Below are 17630 nucleotides of genomic sequence, written 5' to 3'. Positions count from 1 at the left end.
TGTGTTTACCCAAATAAAGTCGTACTCTACGATTTTTTAGACAATTCTATAAGCATCTCCTAAGCACGCTGTGAGACATTTAAGAGATGTGTTACTTCCTTCACATACATAAATAATTTCCAATAAAAATCAATGTGTGAATAATTTATTTTTTCCATCGATTGGAAGCCAACCGTTTAGAAAACCATTCAGAAGAGCTGAAGTAAACCTCTTGTTCAAAATGCCTTTTAAATTTACAAGGAAAGAGGAAGTTATTCCCTTCTCCTTGAATTTTCCCGAAAATCGAGAGCTTTATCTAACAGTTTTGGCATTCAGAGTCGTTTTTCATGAAAAAATTAAAAGGCACGTGAAATCTGGGTCTCCGCAGATGACCCAGCAGTGAAAGATGGACGATTCTGCTAGGAGGATTTGTGCGTGATCCAACTTTTTGGAGTAAAACAAACACAAAAGCTCCTCCCTCGAGGGGCGGGGCGATGCCCGGGTGACGCACCAATCACAGCACGCCATGCCCTATATAAGGCCTGGAGGCCGCGCGGCATCTTGTGCTCGTCGGTGGTCGCCCTCAGCTTGTCTTCGTGCCATGTCTGAGACGGTTCCTGCAGCCACAGCTGACACTGCCTTGGTTTCAATGGAGAATCCTCCAGTTAAGAAGAGGGGGAAGAAGCCGGGGGGCCAACCAGGCGCTAGTCGCAAGGCCCCGAGCCTCTCCGTGTCCAAGCTGATCACGGAGGCGCTGTCGGTGTCCCAGGAGCGGGCTGGCATGTCCCTGGCGGCGCTCAAGAAGGCGCTGGCGGCCGCCGGCTACGACGTGGAGAAGAACAATAGCCGCATCAAGCTGGGCCTCAAGAGCCTGGTGAGCAAGGGCACCCTGGTGCAGACCAAGGGCACCGGCGCCTCGGGCTCCTTCAAGCTCAGCAAGAAGGCACTTCCTGAGCCCACCAAGAGCAAAGCCAAAAGGCCATCCTCCGCCAAGGCAAAGAAGCTGGTTTTATCCAAGGATTCGAAGTCCCCGAAAGGTGCCAAGACCAACAAGAAATCCAAGAAGCCCCGGGCAACGGCGGCGCAGAAAGTGGCCAGAAGCGGCAGGAAAACCTTGGGGGCCAAGGGCAAGCAAGCACGAAAGAGCCCGGGGAAGGCCAGAGCAGAGAAGCCGAAGGCAGGGAAGCCCAAGCTGAGCCAGCAGAAAACCAACGCGAGGAAAGTGGCGTCCAAGAAATAAGCCAAAAGAAGCTCTGTTGTGAACCCAAAGGCTCTTTTAAGAGCCACCCCAAGTACTTAAAAAACGGCGTGACACTGAAAACTTCTAGTAGCTTTTAATTGTGTAACCGTGTATTGGTTTGTTAAGTGAATTCTATTGTAGGAAGTGCGGTCTGGTCAGAGAAAGTACCGATCTAGAAAGGTTTATCCGTATTTGGAAATCCTGTAGCCTCGTCCAAAAGTAGGTTAAATAGGGCACATGGCCTTGTGTAGCCGCCATGTTTCTCTGGAAAGGCATAGTAGGTTGAGGTTAGATCAGAGAGATCAGCTCTGCTCTGCAGGAATGTAGCTGACTTTCCAAGGGCTTGCATTCCAGTTGACCTTGTTACATGGTACTGTTGTAAAGAGGTTTCCAGAACTCACTGTCCACAGCTTTCTGTGGGCCAATATATTGGAATTGTAACAAGATTTGGATTGGAGTTTTGAATCTTTGTGGAGCTTTTCTATTTACTTTTTGAAGACTGTGGAGAGGGAGAAACAGGCTTCTCGCTGAGCAGGAAGCTGACCTGGGGGCTCCATCCCAAGACCCTGAGGTCATGACCTGAGCCAAAATCAAGAGTCAGATACTTAACCAACTCAGCCAGTCAGGTGCCTTGGGTTTAACATTTAAAAATAGAAATATCAAGTACCTTCAATTTACAGTTGAAAGAATATTGAGGGGCACCTGGGTGACTCAGTGGGTTAAGCCTCTGCCTTAGGCCCAGGTCATGATCTCAGGGTCCTAGCCCCATTGGGCTTTCTGCTCAACAGGGAGCCTCCTTTCCCTTCTCTGCCTGCCTCTCTGCCTACTTGTGATCTCTGTCAAATAATATCTTTTTAAAAAAATATTGAAATACTGTATATCATTTCCAAAGTACTGTATTGTCACATTAAAGAAATTGGTTTGTTAATACAATTAGTCCAACATAATTGTAATTCTGTTTTATGACTAGTGGATAGGCTTGTCCAGATTGTGTTCCACAGGCTGAAAAATACTAAACCTTTACGGAAATACTGGGGCTACAGTGTTTAGGGTCCAAACTGAACTACTTCTCAAAAACTTGGAAATTCTCAGGGTCTGAGTAAAGACCTCTCTCACTTTAAGCAAAATTAGTTTTTCAGCTTTCGCTTAATTTGGGATTTGGCATTCTTAAAGGTTACTATAAATGTTAAATTCATACTGTTAATCTTATTTTGGGCCTTGGTATTTGGAGCAACCTTGAACAAAGACCCATGCAAAAACTACGTAACGCATTCTTTCATGTGCAAGCTTGTATTACAACTCTTTAGGGCCTTGCCTTTCTAAACTCGTCCATGCAATTAGGCCTCTGACAATCTTCTATATAAGGGAAAACGAATACACATAATGGTTTAAAGTTGTATAGAATCAGCCACAGCCTGTGTCTTGCTTGGACATGGCGGTCAGTTTCAGGTTGGAAAAGCGGCGCAGGAATATTATGCTTCACTTACCGGGGAAGGCCCTGAGTCCCCCGTCCGACTGGACGGACCCCAGACCTCCGCCTGGTAGCCGGCAGGTGCCGGGCACTGCTGGAATCCGTCTAGAGCTGACCCCGCGATCTTGCGCGCCTTTGTTCCTCGCACCTTTTTTAGCTCCTGGCATACATCGGGTTAAAAACAAAGTTAACCAACCAGGGTTCTTCCTCCACTTCCAGGTCCAGCATTAAACCTTTTCCAGCACACAGGAAAATGGTGCTGAAATCCCACCCTCTGCAATTGCGCCGCACCACAGCGAGTATCATCCAATCAGAACTTGTCCCCAGAGGACCTTCATTTACAAAGACGCGGCTGGTGTGACCGGAGAGCTTTGTGCGTTGGGGGCGTCCGCCTCTGCGCTTACATGAAGGACCTTCGTCGGGGCGCTCACGATTGTGTAAAATACACGTATTTCTGTCCTGAAAACACTTCATCGCCAGCACTTGATCATTTAAGTCTTACGACCCCGTTACTATGGTATAAGCGCCCCATAACCTTAGACAACAGCACTCCGCGAACGACTACCAACTAAGCCTTCCGTAGTTTTATGCTTAACAACCGTCACTGGACTTTACCCCAAACGAGGCCTACTTAGCATTAACAGCCCTTTAAAGGATTTTGTGGGCGGCCCTGAAAAGGGCCTTTGTGTTTGAAGTATGGTGGGAGGGTTTCGGGCGCTCAGCCCCCGAAGCCGTAGAGGGTGCGGCCCTGGCGCTTGAGCGCGTAGACCACGTCCATGGCCGTGACCGTCTTGCGCTTGGCGTGCTCCGTGTAGGTGACGGCGTCGCGGATCACGTTCTCCAGGAACACCTTGAGCACCCCGCGGGTCTCCTCGTAGATGAGGCCGGAGATGCGCTTGACGCCGCCGCGCCGGGCCAGCCGCCGGATGGCGGGCTTGGTGATGCCCTGGATGTTGTCGCGCAGCACCTTGCGGTGGCGCTTGGCGCCTCCCTTGCCCAGACCCTTCCCGCCCTTGCCGCGACCAGACATGATTGTCGCTGAACTGACAACGCTGTCTTCACGCAGTCCTTTAAATAGCATTTTTGCGGACCTGATTGAGAACGCTGTGCTCTGGCGTACTTTCCAAATTAGGTCAGCAAGGGAGGGTGGGGCAAGGAGCCCTCATTAACATATCGATGTTTTCATTGGCCGGTGAAACTTCGCTCTGCGCCTGCGCGCTGGAGGAGGAGGGATGGCTCTCCAGACTAGAAAGCTTTCTCTTCTGTCCTGCGTTGTTTTTTTCCGGGCGCGTTTGCAGGTGGAATGTGTTCTTTTCTATCAGGTAAAGCCGCTGAGCAAAGAGAACCACTCAACGTTTCATTTTATTTCCACTTACTAACTAATAAGTTATGTAATGATTCCTGGCAGGTGGGATGTAGAGGTCATATGAGAAAGACGGAGGATTTATAGGTCAAGGGACTTTCCCTCCGGTTTCTTTAGTATTCCTATTAAACTGACACACTTAGAAGGGCTTCTTTATGCTGGAGGAAGTGTAAGTCTGGCTATCTAAAAGCTCTGGCCCCGTGTCTGGGGGGGTGGGTGGGAAAGCGAACAATTACAAATTAAAACTTCTGTTCCTTTTCAAACATTTATTGAGTGACTCCTGTTTCTACAAAAGTCTGTGCCAGGGTTAGGGAACCTGGAGCTGAGCTTGGACAGCCAGTTGCCCCTGGACCCTCTTCCTGGCCTGCTGGGCCTGTCTGAGCCTCCTGCAATTCCTAGTAAGCTCCCCTTCCCTCCCTAACTCAAGCCTTGTCAGCCTTCTCCAGGTTTAGAGACAAGAACAGACGTTTTGTTGAGTTGGGGATTAATTGTAGGGCAGGGCTAATACTTGATTAAGGTCATTATAAAGCCTACAGGGCCCTCTTCTGGAGGGCTTTTAATGAGATTATTGGTGTTTTAAACAAGGCTAATCCCATTAAGGAGAAAAAAGAATAGAGCAGAATTGGATCTGAATGTGGTTTGGGAGAGGATTTAAAAAAAAATAACAAAAAAAACAGTTCTTCTTAGCCTCCTGCGGCAGCTTTTGAAAATTTCCATGATGAGACCTATTCTAGTCAAAACCGGGAAGTGTGGGGGGGTGTATACCCTCCATCCTAGTTAATAAATAAATATCTATTGCGGATACTTAGAATGAGACTATGGCCTGAGAACGATTATATATATATATATATATATGTATATATATTGTATATATATACAATATATTGTATATATTGTATATATATACTATATATATATATATAATCTCATACTTTTTCAGATGAAAAAAGAGTTCCAAGAGAGGATAGGAAAGCCTATATATAAACGATTATATATATATATATGTGTGTGTACATATATGTATATATATATTATATATATATTATATATATATATAATCTCATACTTTTTCAGATGAAAAAAGAGTTCCAAGAGAGGATAGGAAAGCCCTGACTTGTAACACATCTGGAACTATTAAGCATTCTTCTGCCCCAGATTGAGGGTTTTTAGGTTCCTGACTTTAACTCTCTCCCTCCCACCACAAACACATATTTTACAAGGAGGACTTAGCTAGGAAGAAATGTCAAACACTACAGAGAAAAAGTGTAAGGTCTGAGGTTATAAGTAAAACTGAAATCTCAACATGCTTCTTAATTCATGGAAATAAATAAAAGTAGCATGTATATAATATGGTAATTTCATGCAAAAAATGGTGTGAGCCGCCGGAGATACACATCCCTGCAGGTGCCCTCTGCATTTTAGCCGGAGATCCAGGCCAGCTTCCCCGCAATTTTATTTTGCCCACTCTATCATTGATAAAACCTCACTTTTATTTTGATATCTTATTCTTTTTTTCTATTCCCTTCTCCTAATGTTCTCTTTTATCAATTTCTCTCAATGACATTGACTCAAAAATTGTGAATGTCAGAACAGAAATATTTAAATGGTATGCGGATATAGATGTGTAGTAAAGATGATCCTTCCTTGGCTAGGCATCTGTCTTGGGCTCAGGTGGTGATGCCCGAGTCCTGGGATCGAGTCCTACATCTGGCTCCCTGCTTATTGGGAAGCCTGCTTCTCCTTTGGCCTGCTGCTTTCTCTCTCCTGACAAACAGACAAATAAACTCTTAAAAAAAAAAAAAAAAGAATGGATCCTTCCACTCAGTGAAGAGTGCCTGCCTTTCTTGGTCTTAAGGTTTGGGAGAGGGGTGGCTCACTCTGGAACCTTTATGGCTGACTTTTCTTTTCACCTCTCTTACCCTCAGAGTGAAACTGTCTTCAGAGAACCCGGCTTCAGAGAACCCCATTCATTCAACATGTGAGGTACGTCTTTCAGCTAACAACCCTACAAACAAGTTGTGGCCTAATAGGTCACATCACACGTTTGAATGAATAAAACCATGAGGTTAATGAAAGGTCTTATAAAAATAGGAAATTCCTACAACCACCCTCTGCAGCAGACTGACTCAATCAAAGTATCAGAGCTGAGGAATCATGTATAGATTACGTGTGTGTGTGTGTGTGTGTATCAAACAATTTTTTTAAAAAAGATTTTATTTGTTTGTCAGAGAGAGAGAGAGATGCAGGCTCCCTGCTGAGCAAGGAGCCCAATGAGGGACTTGATCCCAGGACCCTGGGACCGTGACCTGAGCCCAAGGCACACACCTAACTGATTAAGCCACCCAGGCACCCCTATAATTGGCAAATAATTTTGATACTTGCCCAGGGTTGAGAACTACCACTATATATCATCATTTTAAAGGGTATAATTGTTCTTTTTTTTTTTTTTTAAAGATTTTATTTGTTTATTTGACAGAGATCACAAGTAGACAGAGAGGCAGGCAGAGAGAGAGGGACGCAGGCTCCCTGCTGAGCAGAGAGCCCGATGCGGGACTCGATCCCAGGACCCTGAGATCATGACCTGAGCCGAAGGCAGCGGCTTAACCCACTGAGCCACCCAGGCGCCCTAAAGGGTATAATTGTTCTTTAGTGAGAAGAAATATTAGAGTAGAAATACTTTTGACTTATATTACAGTCAAAGAAAGGTGTACGTTCAGCCAGACCCAACTTAGTTTTCCAGGGCTTTATAACATTCGATATCTCTGGGCATTTGGGGACATCACTCCTTGTCTGGGGCACACAGCTCTTCCAGCCACGGGCTGATGAATCTTACTACAATTTAAGGCTTCAGTACATTTCTCTTTTCCAGCAACCTAACCTTTACCCTGGTATGAATACCCATTGTCTTAGTCACGTTCCCTATTCAGTTTTCATTCCCATTGGCTTATCTGTGGCCCATAACATATACTAGGTCTTTCCCTAGTTTCCTTACTTCCTCTCTGTCCTGTTCTAGAAAATGCTCTACGTTTTCTTTTCAGTACAAACAGTCTACTGAAAGGGTTTGTCCCATCTACTTCCTCAGCCTGCTGTCTTTGTGGGCACTTAATTAAACATTCTTAATTTATTTTGACCTCCTAAAAAAAGTTCTTTGGACAGGGAATTTCTGACAATGTCCTTTGTATATATTTATTTGTTTCAAATTTTTTTTTAAAAAGTCTCTAATTAAATTTGATTTTCAAATTCCTTTGGATACTTTTTTTTTTTTTTTTAAGATTTTATTTATTTATTTGACAGACAGAGACCACAAGTAGGCAGAGAGGCAGAGAGAGTGGGGGGTGGGAAGCAGGCTCCCTGCTGAGCAGAGAGCTCAATGCTGAGCTGGATGCCAGGATGCTGAGATCATGACCTGAGCCAAAGTCAGAGGTTTTGAACCACTGAGCCACCCAGGCACCCCCTTTGGATACTTTCTTAGTCTCATACACAAAATACGAAAAGTATTTTGCTCTTGTTTTAATGGCAAAACTGTAATTCCAAACATATACAAAAGGAAACTCCACTAACTGTTACATCTGTATTTAAGACAGATGCCCTCTTTTGCACACATGGTCAAGACGTTTTGGCAAGATCAAAATTGGTTATTCACTGCTTTATGGAAATACCATTGTGGTAACTATTTAAGGAATTAAATTCAGGGCATTTAATCAATCCTAGAGTAAGGTTAACTGAGACTTACCACTGGGCTTTATACAGATACTGGTACTTCCCCTACTCACCCACACGCCGTCCCACCACGAGTACACAGAAAACTCCAAAACTGTTCGTTAGACTCTTTGGATCAAAAGCTAAAATTTTATATTTAAAAAATAACAATACTTTAAAAAAAAACCCCAAACACAAATAGCAACAACGGTTTCTACCCAAATCTACCCACTTTATTAAGTGATTCACAGGTGTTTCGGGGCTACTCATACTTAAATTTCTCCCTTTATGAGAAACAGAATAAATAGAAATGAGAATTCTTTCATTAGAAATTTGTTTATTAACAGAAAAAAAAACCTTAAAAAAATACACCCAAAGAAAATGCTTCCAAATATTTATGAAAAAGTTACAGGGATATGGCAAATTCTGAAATGTTAAAACAGATTCTCTCCCCACTACAGCAAACATCAGAGGTGTGGCCACCAGGAGAAGCCCTGAGAGTCAGGAGCAGTGCGCCCCATGACATTTTTTCTTGACACAGAAAGAGGTACTGTATAGTGGTTATGAGCCTGACTCTGAGCCAGACAAGCGAGAATAAAAATTGAGCACAATAATTTTCTAGCTGTGCAACCTTCAGCAAGTTAGGTAACATCTCTGTGCTTTGGTTTCCATAAAACCAAATAAGGATAATGAAATAACCATGGTTCCTACTTCACTGAATTCTTCAGAAAAAATATCCTGAACAAGGCCTGACATCTAGGAAATGCATACTTATTATTAGCTGAAAAAAAATAGTTTTAGAAAATATTCATGCCACAGAAGACATGTGTGTTGGATGTCAAGTCAATCTAGGCTTTGTAACAAAATCATCACGTATAATCATTAATAATGAGTTGACATTCTACCAGTTAACATTGATTCCAAAAGAGAAACAAACAAAAAAATGATGACGTAAAGTCTACAGATAGAAATCAAAATCTCAGATACCCGTCCACCAGTGTGAAGATCTTCAATGTTTAAAGTCATGCATTCTTAGTTCTAGTCATTATTAGATTAGAGTGAGATTAGAAAAAAATTATAGTTTAAAAATGGTAGCTTATAAGAGTTTTCTAGCATTTTAGCATTATGTTTTCGAAGGGGTGTGTGTGTGTGAACTTGAAAAATGTTTCATAGTGAGTCAAGCCCACTAGCCCTGTAAGACCATATTGTTCAAGCAGAACAAGAATGTCTGCTTTAACCCCCCAGCAGGTCTTTTTTTTTTTTTTTTTTAAGATTTTATTATTTATTTACTTGACAGATTACAAGTTGGTAGAGAGGCAGGCAGAGAGAGAGGAGGAGGCAGGCTCGCAGAGAGCCCAGAGTGGGGCGGGATCCCAGGATCCCGGGGATCATGACCTGAGCAGAAGGCAGAGGCTTAACCCACTGGGCCATCCAGCCACACACCCCCACACTCCCCCCAACGCTCCCCCCACCCCGCCCACCCCCGCACCGGCCCCAGCAGGTCTTAACCAACTGCTGAACCTGAACTTCAAAGATTACCAAAGGTTTCTTCGGTTCAGGCAGCTCAGCAGTGCGCTGTGATGAAACCAGCTGGTGACTCAAATTCCTCCAATTCTCTGGGGCTTTTCTCCACAAAAGATGTCCAGCGGCCCTCTCCTCTTTCTGTCTCCTCATTCCTGCAGGAAACACTGCTCCCCACCCCCCATCGCATGACCAGTGTGACACTTTCGATGATAGCCACCAGGTGGCACCCTTCTCCACCCGACCGCGATTTGTTTGTGTCTGGTTTTGCCAGAGGCCACATAGGATCCAGAATTTAAAATTAGGTCTTTGATTTTTCAAAGGTAGTTGATCTTAAGAATTGATGGACAAGGGAAGAAAAATTAAGGTAAGAAACACTGAAAGAAAATAGAGGTTATAACTTCCATTATAAAAAGAATGAGCGGCTCAGTCAGTTAAGCATCTGACTCTGGGTTTTCACTGAGATTGTGATCTCAGGGTGGTAAGATTGAAGCCTGAGCTGGGCTCTGCACTGGGCATGGAGCCTGCTTAAGATTCTCTCTCTTCTGCTTTTCTGCCCCCTAAAGAAATCATGCAGTTTGCAACACACTAATTGTATGTTTATTAAAGTGTATATGTTGATCTTATGTGTTAATATAGCAAAACTGAGAAGAGATACACAGATCGTTTATCACTAGCTAATTGGAATGAGAGTTTCAATTGAACTCATTTTCAACTTTTTGACAATAAGCCCAAATTAGATGTACTTTTATCCACTTAACTTCTGTAACCAGGAAAAAAGAAAAGTTTAAAAAAAATCGTTGAGCTCTCTTTGCCCAAATTCAATACCTACCAAACCGTTGAGCTATATTTGGACTTCCGAGGCACCTGCCGCAGAGACAGAATGCCTGTTGCACTGTTTGCGGCCGAATGTACATAGCAGCAGAAAGGAGTCCCGTGCCATCTGGGCATCATGTCACTTTCTTTTGAACACCGTCAGATGGATTACTTTCCCAGAAGAGTAATTCCTGAGCAGCTTGGTGAGATGAGTTTCTTTTCTTAATGTGCACAATTGGGGAAGAGAGACAGACTTCCTGGAACCCCAGGAATATGCCAGGGTACCCCCAGGCCACACTGTGGCGTCTGTTTTGCCCTCTTTAATATGAGAGATGTCACTCTGGTTCCTGGAGGGAAATGCCAGCAGGATTGTGACTCTGGAGGCGCAGGCGGAACGAAAACACCGTGCGGTCCAGCTTAGCCGCAGCACAGCACCGATCCCCGTCGTGACCCGGGGGCGCCAGAGACGCACGGGACAGAGCGGCCCCGGGCTGGCAGCAGAGGAAACCAGCCACACGCTGGACTTCTTTGCCCAGAGACTTTGAAAGGAAATGGTGAAGATTATTTTCTACTATTTCCCTTCGTTTTGGTCAAGCTCGGGCAAAATAAAGACACTGGGGCCACGGAAGAGCCGTGCCCCTCCCTTCTCCATTTCTTGGCACAGCTAAAACATTGCGCAGGCGTGTGAGATGGGTCAGAGTCAGACTGACCGAGCTACAGACCCGTCTCTAGCCTTGGCAGGCTGTGAGCTACTGTTTACCTCATTTTGTTCACCTAAAGAAAGGACGAGGATAACAGTACTTACATCAGAGCATTATTGTGAGAATTATACGGTAAGTGGGTGCTCAGAAGGCAAGTGGGTGCTTAAAAAGGCAAGTAAAATGCCTTTTTAAAAAAATATATATGTAAGTGTCAGCCCCCTTATCACTACCGTTATCATTCTTAGGATCATTTTCATTGTCCTTTCAATAGCAGAGACCAGGGTAGGAAATGACTGCATTACGTCAAGCCTGGCACACCAGAGAGGCGCTATGAATGCATTAATGTAAATCATGAGTTTGTGTGAATCTGTGACAACTTGCTACCAAATAGAAAAAGATACCCCTTTCAAGACATTTCCCAACCCCTTTCTGGAAAACTATCATAAATAAACAGAGGCATCCACAATGGCTTTTCTGGGAAAGGTGCCTCCTTGGGTTGTGCAGTGCACGGCCTTTGCCGCTGCACACTGACCCACTTCACCCTCTGATGGAAGAGACCAGAGGGCTTGGTGACAGGTGAATTACTGGACAACAGAGAGAGAGGGGACCAAAAGGAAACTCGGATGGGCCTAGGAAATGCCTGAATGTATGTGCAAAATTCTGGTAAGGGCATGAGAGTGTTCTGTCCCAAGGAGAAAGTTCATTGTTTTTCTCAGATGTTGAAAGGAACCGTGTGCCCCCCAGATTTCAGGAGCGCTATTCCAGAGGTAGGAGATGAGATGACTTGGGCACGTGGAGTTGGAAGTGATGCAGAAGTGAAGGCAGGCTCTAGAGGCAACTGGTGGTTCAAGGGAGCCTGTTCTGTCCCGCGGCCAGCGCTGGGGCTCTTTGGCACGCGGGAACTCAAAAACTGAAATGGGAGGAACTTTCCAAAAATGAAGAAGTCAGGACGCAAGCAGAGATTTCCTGGTGCAGTTCCCATTCATTCAGTCCAGTCCTGCTCTGGAACACCAAGAGGGCCACAGCGGTGCCCTCTCTTTGAGTCTCCACGTCTCCTCCCCACAAGGGGTCGCAGGCTGTCCGTCATTTACATTCGGCCAAGACATAGTCCCCCATGGCTCCTCCTGCAGAGACAAGAGACAGGAAAGTGCATCACAGACCCAAGCACTGTGCCACCTTGTCCCTGGCCCTCACCCCCCTCATCCATTCACCTCAACTGGGACCGCCCCCTGCCTGGAGGCCTCCCAGGGTTCACATCATCATCTCTCACCTGGAGTTGCTTACCAGCTTTCTAACTGGGCCTCCTTGTGTTCCGTCTCACCTCCTGATGCTCATTCTCCAACTGCCAAGAGTCTGTCCCCACCCACTGTTCCTGCGCTGACTTCCCGGGGCTCACTGGCTAGCATCCTGGAGGCCCCCAGAGCTCTGCACGGCTGGCTTCCGTCTGTCCCTCTAATTCATATCTGTCTAAGGACCTCGGGGGCTCTCCTTTCACTGTGTTAACTTGTGCTAGATTTCATTCCTTTCTGGATGTGGGTTCGAGAACAGCAATAGTGATGAACTCAACGTTAAAGCCCGCGCACTGTTTTAAATAGCAGCTTGCAACATAGTAGGTTCTACAGAGAAGTTTGTTGAACTTGGAGCTTTCGTTCCAAGGAAAACCATGAATTCCTGCTCCCGGGGCCGTGCACATGTTCCCAAAGAGAAAAAGAGGACCAGGCTTCTCTTGGACGGATATCAAAGCCCCTTTGCCCTGCCTCAACCCTGCTTCCTGATGAGTTAGTGTGTCCCCAGGTCAGAGGAACTGAGAGATGTCCTCCTTCCTCTTACTCACTTGAAGCCTGTCTTTTCCTTAAGATTCTGAACAGAATTCCAATAAAAAGGAGGATGATGCAAACAGCGATCCCACTGACGACTCCAATGACCAGGGTGCCAGACATCGGGGCCTCTAAAAAGGCAAAAGCAAGGGAAAGCTGGCACTCCGGCCCCAGCCCAGCTCAGCCCCTCCCCTCACTGCCAGGCTGAGCCTTCTGCTTCCCCCCCACAACGGACTTGCCCCACCCCCCTCGCCTGTACCCCAGGCGGCAGTGAGGGGCTGATCCAGGCCGGGGTGCTCCACTTGGCAGGTGTATCTCTGTTCTTCCCCAGGGGCCACGGCCAACGCTGCCCAGCCCTGGTAGGTCCCATCCCCGTTGGGCAGCACATCCTTCGGCTCAACGTCCGCGGCATCCAGTGGCTGCCCGTCCTTCAGCCACTTCATGGTGATGTTCTGGGGGTAGAAGTTCAGGGCCTGACACCGCAGGGTGCTCACAGCCGAGGCCACGCGCTGAGTCACCTTCACCAGAGGGGGCACTGCACAGGAAGGAGGAAGGATCTGGAGAGGGGAGCTTTCTACCCTTGCCAGGAAGACTGGAATTTTCACTTCCCTTTCTCCATGGGTTGGAGGAGGAAGTTAACCATGTCCTGACACAGCTGCAGGACAGTCACCGTTTTGTGTCCTAAATCATGTCACAGGAGTGTCAGCTGTGATGGGGAGCTGCATGGTGGACAGTCAAGGCCATTCTCCTGCCCATGTATAAACACACTTACCTGTAGCACGCGCGGCTTCTGTCCTTTGTCAATAGAATAAGTGGAATCAGATAAAATTCCACAGAGTGCAGACGTGATCGAATGAGCCCTACTGGCAAATTCTCCCTGGCTCAACCCGGTAAGGGTTCTTGTAAGAAGGGGCCTCCAAGATGGGCAGCCATCAGGGACTCTCTGTTGTTGCTTGTTCTGTAAGAGTAACGTTTAACCTCCCAACGATTCTGCTACTCTGACTGGTTGCCTCCTTTGCTAATTTCTTGGCTGGGCTTTCATGCAGTAATTGACATCTCTGAAATTCCTAAAAGGTGTAAATATACACAGTGTTCTCGGGGAAATCAAGAGATCACAGATACTTCTTCTTCGGCCATGTGTAGGGAGAAAAAAACCCTAAAACCCTGACCCTCAGCGGTGTCCTACATCTCAGTTCTAAGGCGGAGCCCTCAGACCTCAGAGCTTTTGGCCCCTAGAGTCATGTGACCCTGGCCACCTGGGAAAGCCCAGCCCCAGACCTCGCCCTGCGTTCCCCTCTGCGGCATCCGGACAGTCCAGGGGCAGCCAGGCGCCCCCATCATACCTCGCCGGTCCAGGACCCCTCTCCCCAGCTCCAGCAAGCGTTGCAGCTGCTCGGGGCAGTCCCTCTCCAGGAAGGCCCTGTTCTGTTTGGCCCGAATCTTGTTCACTTCCCATTCCAGCTTGGTGGCCTGGGCCTTAGGCTCTGCTGCTCTCCAGTCCAGTGTCTCGGGGCAGAATTCCAGATGGTTCTGCCCGTCGTACCCATACTTCCAGAACCCCCTGGTGCTGTTGTCCTCTTGTACCTCACAGCCCAGGATCACTTGCAGGGTGTGGGACTCTGACAGCACCCCGAGCTTCGTTACTGAAATCAAAGGAGAAAGTCCTTGTCTCGTCATCCCCAGGAAGTTTAGGACCTCAGACTCCTCCCCTCCTCCCACGGGACCTCAGACTCCCTGCTGGCTTCCCCCAGATGCATCTTTGAGGTAGAGAAGCACTCTGCCCCCCTGGGAAAGGCGAGCTCCCTCTCCATGTACCCTTGCTGTGGTTGTGATTGTCCATGATAGTCCAGAAGTCCACAATGAACATGTGATCCCAGCCTTTCAGGCTCTGACTCAGCTGCAGCCACAGCTGGCTAGTGGCCCCACCCTGGACCCACTGGGCGCGGGGCTCTGCACGGCGACTCTCGTGACTGTAGGACACAAACAGCTGGTCGTCCACGTAGCCCAAGGCCTCAAACAGGGGCAGCCCGAGATCCGGCACTGAGGCGCCCATGAAGAGGTAGCGCAGAGAATGGGATCCTGGGGAGAAGGCAAGAGGACATCTCTGTGGGCTGGGAAAGGGACTGGGAGGCAGCAGGGCCGCACCTCTGCTCCTTCTGGGCCCACCCACCACACGTGAGCTGCAGGGCCTCTCAGCAACCCCCCAGCCTGGGTGCTCTCCCTTCCCCGGCGGGGGCGGGGGGGGGGTGTGGATGGGGGGGCTGCCACCACCCTCTTGGAGCTCCCAGCCTCTGCCCCATTCCCACATTTAGGGCAATCTCCCCTGCAGCCCACCAACTCTCTAAGATCCCAAAGGGTCTCTAGCTGGGGCAGCCGAGCTCTGGGCGCTCACGGGGAATTAGATCCACGTGCGGAGGAATTCACTGCTGGGTTGTTGTTTGTTTGTTTGTTTTTTCATAATTCCCATCTCTAAATTCGTTCCTGTGTAAGTGTTTGCTGTGAAATGCTGGCAAATCTGCTGATGCGTCACTAGGATACTTTCAGAGCAAAAGGAAGAAGACCCAGAAGGGCAAGAGAGAGTTTCCCTTCCTTCCGCTGTGGAAAGAGGGACTCTGGGATGAACGCCTAATACCTAGAACAGTGCCTGGCATGTACTCGGGGCTCGGTACATCCTTGTTAGATGAATCGATGATAACTCCTTGCTGTTTATCTCTGGCCCTGAACTCCAGATTCTTACACCCAACTGCCAACAGGACACCACCGGTTGGATAACTAATTGGAAAAATCCAACTTCAGTCTAACTCTTGATTTCCCCCAAGCTGCTCTCTCTTCTGCCTTCACCATCTCAGAAATGGCATCACCTATCACCCCACAGCTCAGGCCAATGACACATCTAAAATAATTTTAAATCACAGAGTCGCCTTTGACTTTTCTCTTTCTCTCACACAGTGCCAGATCTTTTGGCAACTTCCTTCTAAAGACATCCAGAAAGCACCTGCTGCTCATGGCCTCCTCGGCTAGCCCCAGGCCTGGCTGCCATCTCCCCCTGCATCCCAGCAACAGCTCCCTTGCTGCTCCCGAGCTCTGTGACTTCCTTCACCCCTGCCTCCCACAGAGCGGCCAGACCTATGGTGGATCATGTCCCTCCTCGGCTAGAACCCACACGGCAGCCGTGAGGTCCGAGGACACCTTGCCTGTGGCCGGGGGCTGAGCCCCCGGAGAATCTCCACCTCTGGTCGCTGCTTCTTCTGCACCCCAGCCACTCCTAATTGGGACACTGTGACTCCCTCATTAATGTCTGGAGACACTTCTGGCTGTCAGAACTGGGGGGATGCTACTAACATCCAGTGAGTAAAGGACATCCTGTGATGCACAGAACAGTCCCCACAACAGAAAAGTGTCAGTTTCCCTAAGGTTGCAGTCTCTGCTTCAACTCAACCTGCGGTGTACACTCAGCTCAACGGGGAAGCTTCTAGAAGGCTCACCCCTACTTCCTTCAGCCTGAGAGGAGCCTGCCCCAGCCTCCCCTCCTCACCCATCTTCACAGTTTCCTGCTGCTACCTGGGGCTCTGTGTCCTATGGTTTGTTAGTTTATTGTCATCTTGCCTCTAAAATGCAAAATACCAGAGGGCAGCGGCTTGGCTCCGCTACCTCCCCGGGTCTAGAACAGGGCAATTCACGCTCCATTACTCCCTTTATAAGTGTGAACAATGAATATTTCTGTTCCACATCAAATTTAGTATTCAGCCTCTACTGCGGTGTGACATGTAAGAATCACAGCCGTGGAGATGCAGGTGCTGCTTCAAGAGCCCTGGGTGACTTGGAACAAAATTACCCAGGAGCTGGTCATGCCTCATTCTTGATGTCTGTAAAACGTGGGCACACGTCTGACCTGCCCTCCAAGTGTTGTTCTGAGACTGTGTAAACAGGTGTGTGGAGAGTCCCCTTCAGCTGAGATTAGGAACAGTGATAGCTCTTCATTTTGCATCAGAGAACCAGATGGCTTAAGTTCTTTCTAACCTGGGGAAGGAACTGAGCCTGAGGAATTTTACGCCAGTAAAATCACCCTCCGACTAGCTCCTACTTCCCAAATGCTTAGTGGAGTCAAATCTGATCACAGAAAGGAAGGTGATTTTAAAACCTAGTTCGATGTCAGTTATCCTCACGTTGGCATCCTTTGGTAAAGGCCGGTCAGTTACACATACTACGATGAACTTTGCAAATCAATCCCCACCCCCCGCGCGTGGCTGAAAATGCGAACTGTTCCCTTCAGTTCAAAAGTCCAGAAATCGCAGATACGTTATTTTTTCCAGGCAAAGTTATAACCGCCAAGAGTCAGAAAGGTTCAGGTCAGATCTCTCTCGGGGGCCTCTCTCCACCCCGAGTTGGAACGGGGAGTGTAGAGGGGTTGGGGGGAAGCCCGGCCCCCGCTAGATCACGGGCCCCCACGCGTCTGCGAGGCTGGACGCTGTGTGTGGGGGGGGTCGCTCAGCCCAGGCCTGCTGCCCTCTGCCAGCCCTGAGTGTCAACACGTCGTCTCTGCGGAGAACTTCCTGTTTGGGGACCACCGGGGAAAAACACGACATGGCCCAAAGCAGAGCAACAGCACCCAGCTCGGAAGGACCCGGGGATCCCAGCTCAGCCTGGATGAGAAACGCGCAGATTTGGAGTTAAAAGTAGTTAAAAGCGTCGCAGTCGGCGGAGGGGACGGGAGGCTCGGAGCGCCACCCTGGGGAACTGCGACGGAGGTGGGGGCCGCACAGGTCCCGGGCGAGGGGACCCGCAAACCCGCCCGCACCCGGCGGTGGAGCCCCTCCCGGGAGAGTCGGGGACAGGCTGCGCTGGGGCCGAGCCGTGCGCCCGCACTCGGCGACCCCCGGCGCTCAGCAAAGCTGGTTTCGATCTCGTCCCCCCGCGGCCCGGACTCACGCGGCGGCGGCCCGGGCTCGGCCACGGTCCCCAGCAGGAGCAGCAGGAGCAGCGCGCCCCGCGCTCCGGAGCCCATCTCGGCGCGGCGACCGCG

The 17630-nt window shown here is 48.4% G+C and overlaps 3 protein-coding genes and 1 long non-coding RNA gene across 6 annotated transcripts; 2 read left to right on the top strand and 2 right to left on the bottom strand.

Moving 5' to 3' along the window:
* Window positions 1–378: 378 nt before the first annotated feature.
* On the top strand, window positions 379–1259 carry H1-6 (H1.6 linker histone, cluster member). Its single transcript, XM_032338240.1, has one exon. It carries the CDS (start codon window positions 506–508, stop codon window positions 1217–1219), a length of 714 nt encoding a protein of 237 aa, XP_032194131.1. The 5' UTR covers window positions 379–505; the 3' UTR covers window positions 1220–1259.
* Window positions 1260–3383: 2124 nt separating this feature from the next.
* On the bottom strand, window positions 3384–3751 carry LOC116587662 (histone H4). Its single transcript, XM_032338291.1, has one exon. The coding sequence runs from the start codon at window positions 3718–3720 to the stop codon at window positions 3409–3411; it is 312 nt and encodes a 103-aa protein (XP_032194182.1). The 5' UTR covers window positions 3721–3751; the 3' UTR covers window positions 3384–3408.
* Window positions 3752–3910: 159 nt separating this feature from the next.
* On the top strand, window positions 3911–15663 carry LOC116587687. 2 transcript variants are annotated; one of them, XR_004284568.1, is made up of 3 exons: window positions 3911–4012; window positions 5979–6036; window positions 15557–15663. It is a non-coding gene; the product is annotated as an uncharacterized LOC116587687 (long non-coding RNA). The 2 variants fall into 2 exon arrangements; XR_004284569.1 differs by having other exon boundaries at window positions 3927–3988.
* On the bottom strand, window positions 9851–17630 carry HFE (homeostatic iron regulator). Of its 2 annotated transcripts, XM_032338194.1 has the most exons (6): window positions 17537–17630; window positions 14423–14686; window positions 13951–14250; window positions 12867–13142; window positions 12625–12738; window positions 9851–11914 (listed from the first exon to the last, which is right to left on the bottom strand). In XM_032338194.1, exons 1-6 carry the CDS (start codon window positions 17610–17612, stop codon window positions 11874–11876), a joined length of 1071 nt encoding a protein of 356 aa, XP_032194085.1. In that variant the 5' UTR covers window positions 17613–17630; the 3' UTR covers window positions 9851–11873. The 2 variants fall into 2 exon arrangements, with proteins under 2 accessions (XP_032194085.1, XP_032194084.1); XM_032338193.1 differs by lacking the exon at window positions 17537–17630 and having other exon boundaries at window positions 14423–15564.

Source organism: Mustela erminea, chromosome 4 (genome assembly GCF_009829155.1).
Source record: "Mustela erminea isolate mMusErm1 chromosome 4, mMusErm1.Pri, whole genome shotgun sequence".
NCBI classification, from domain to species: Eukaryota; Metazoa; Chordata; class Mammalia; order Carnivora; family Mustelidae; genus Mustela; species Mustela erminea.
The sequence above is the reverse complement of the archived record's forward strand: the minus strand, read 5'-3'. Positions and strand labels throughout refer to the sequence as shown.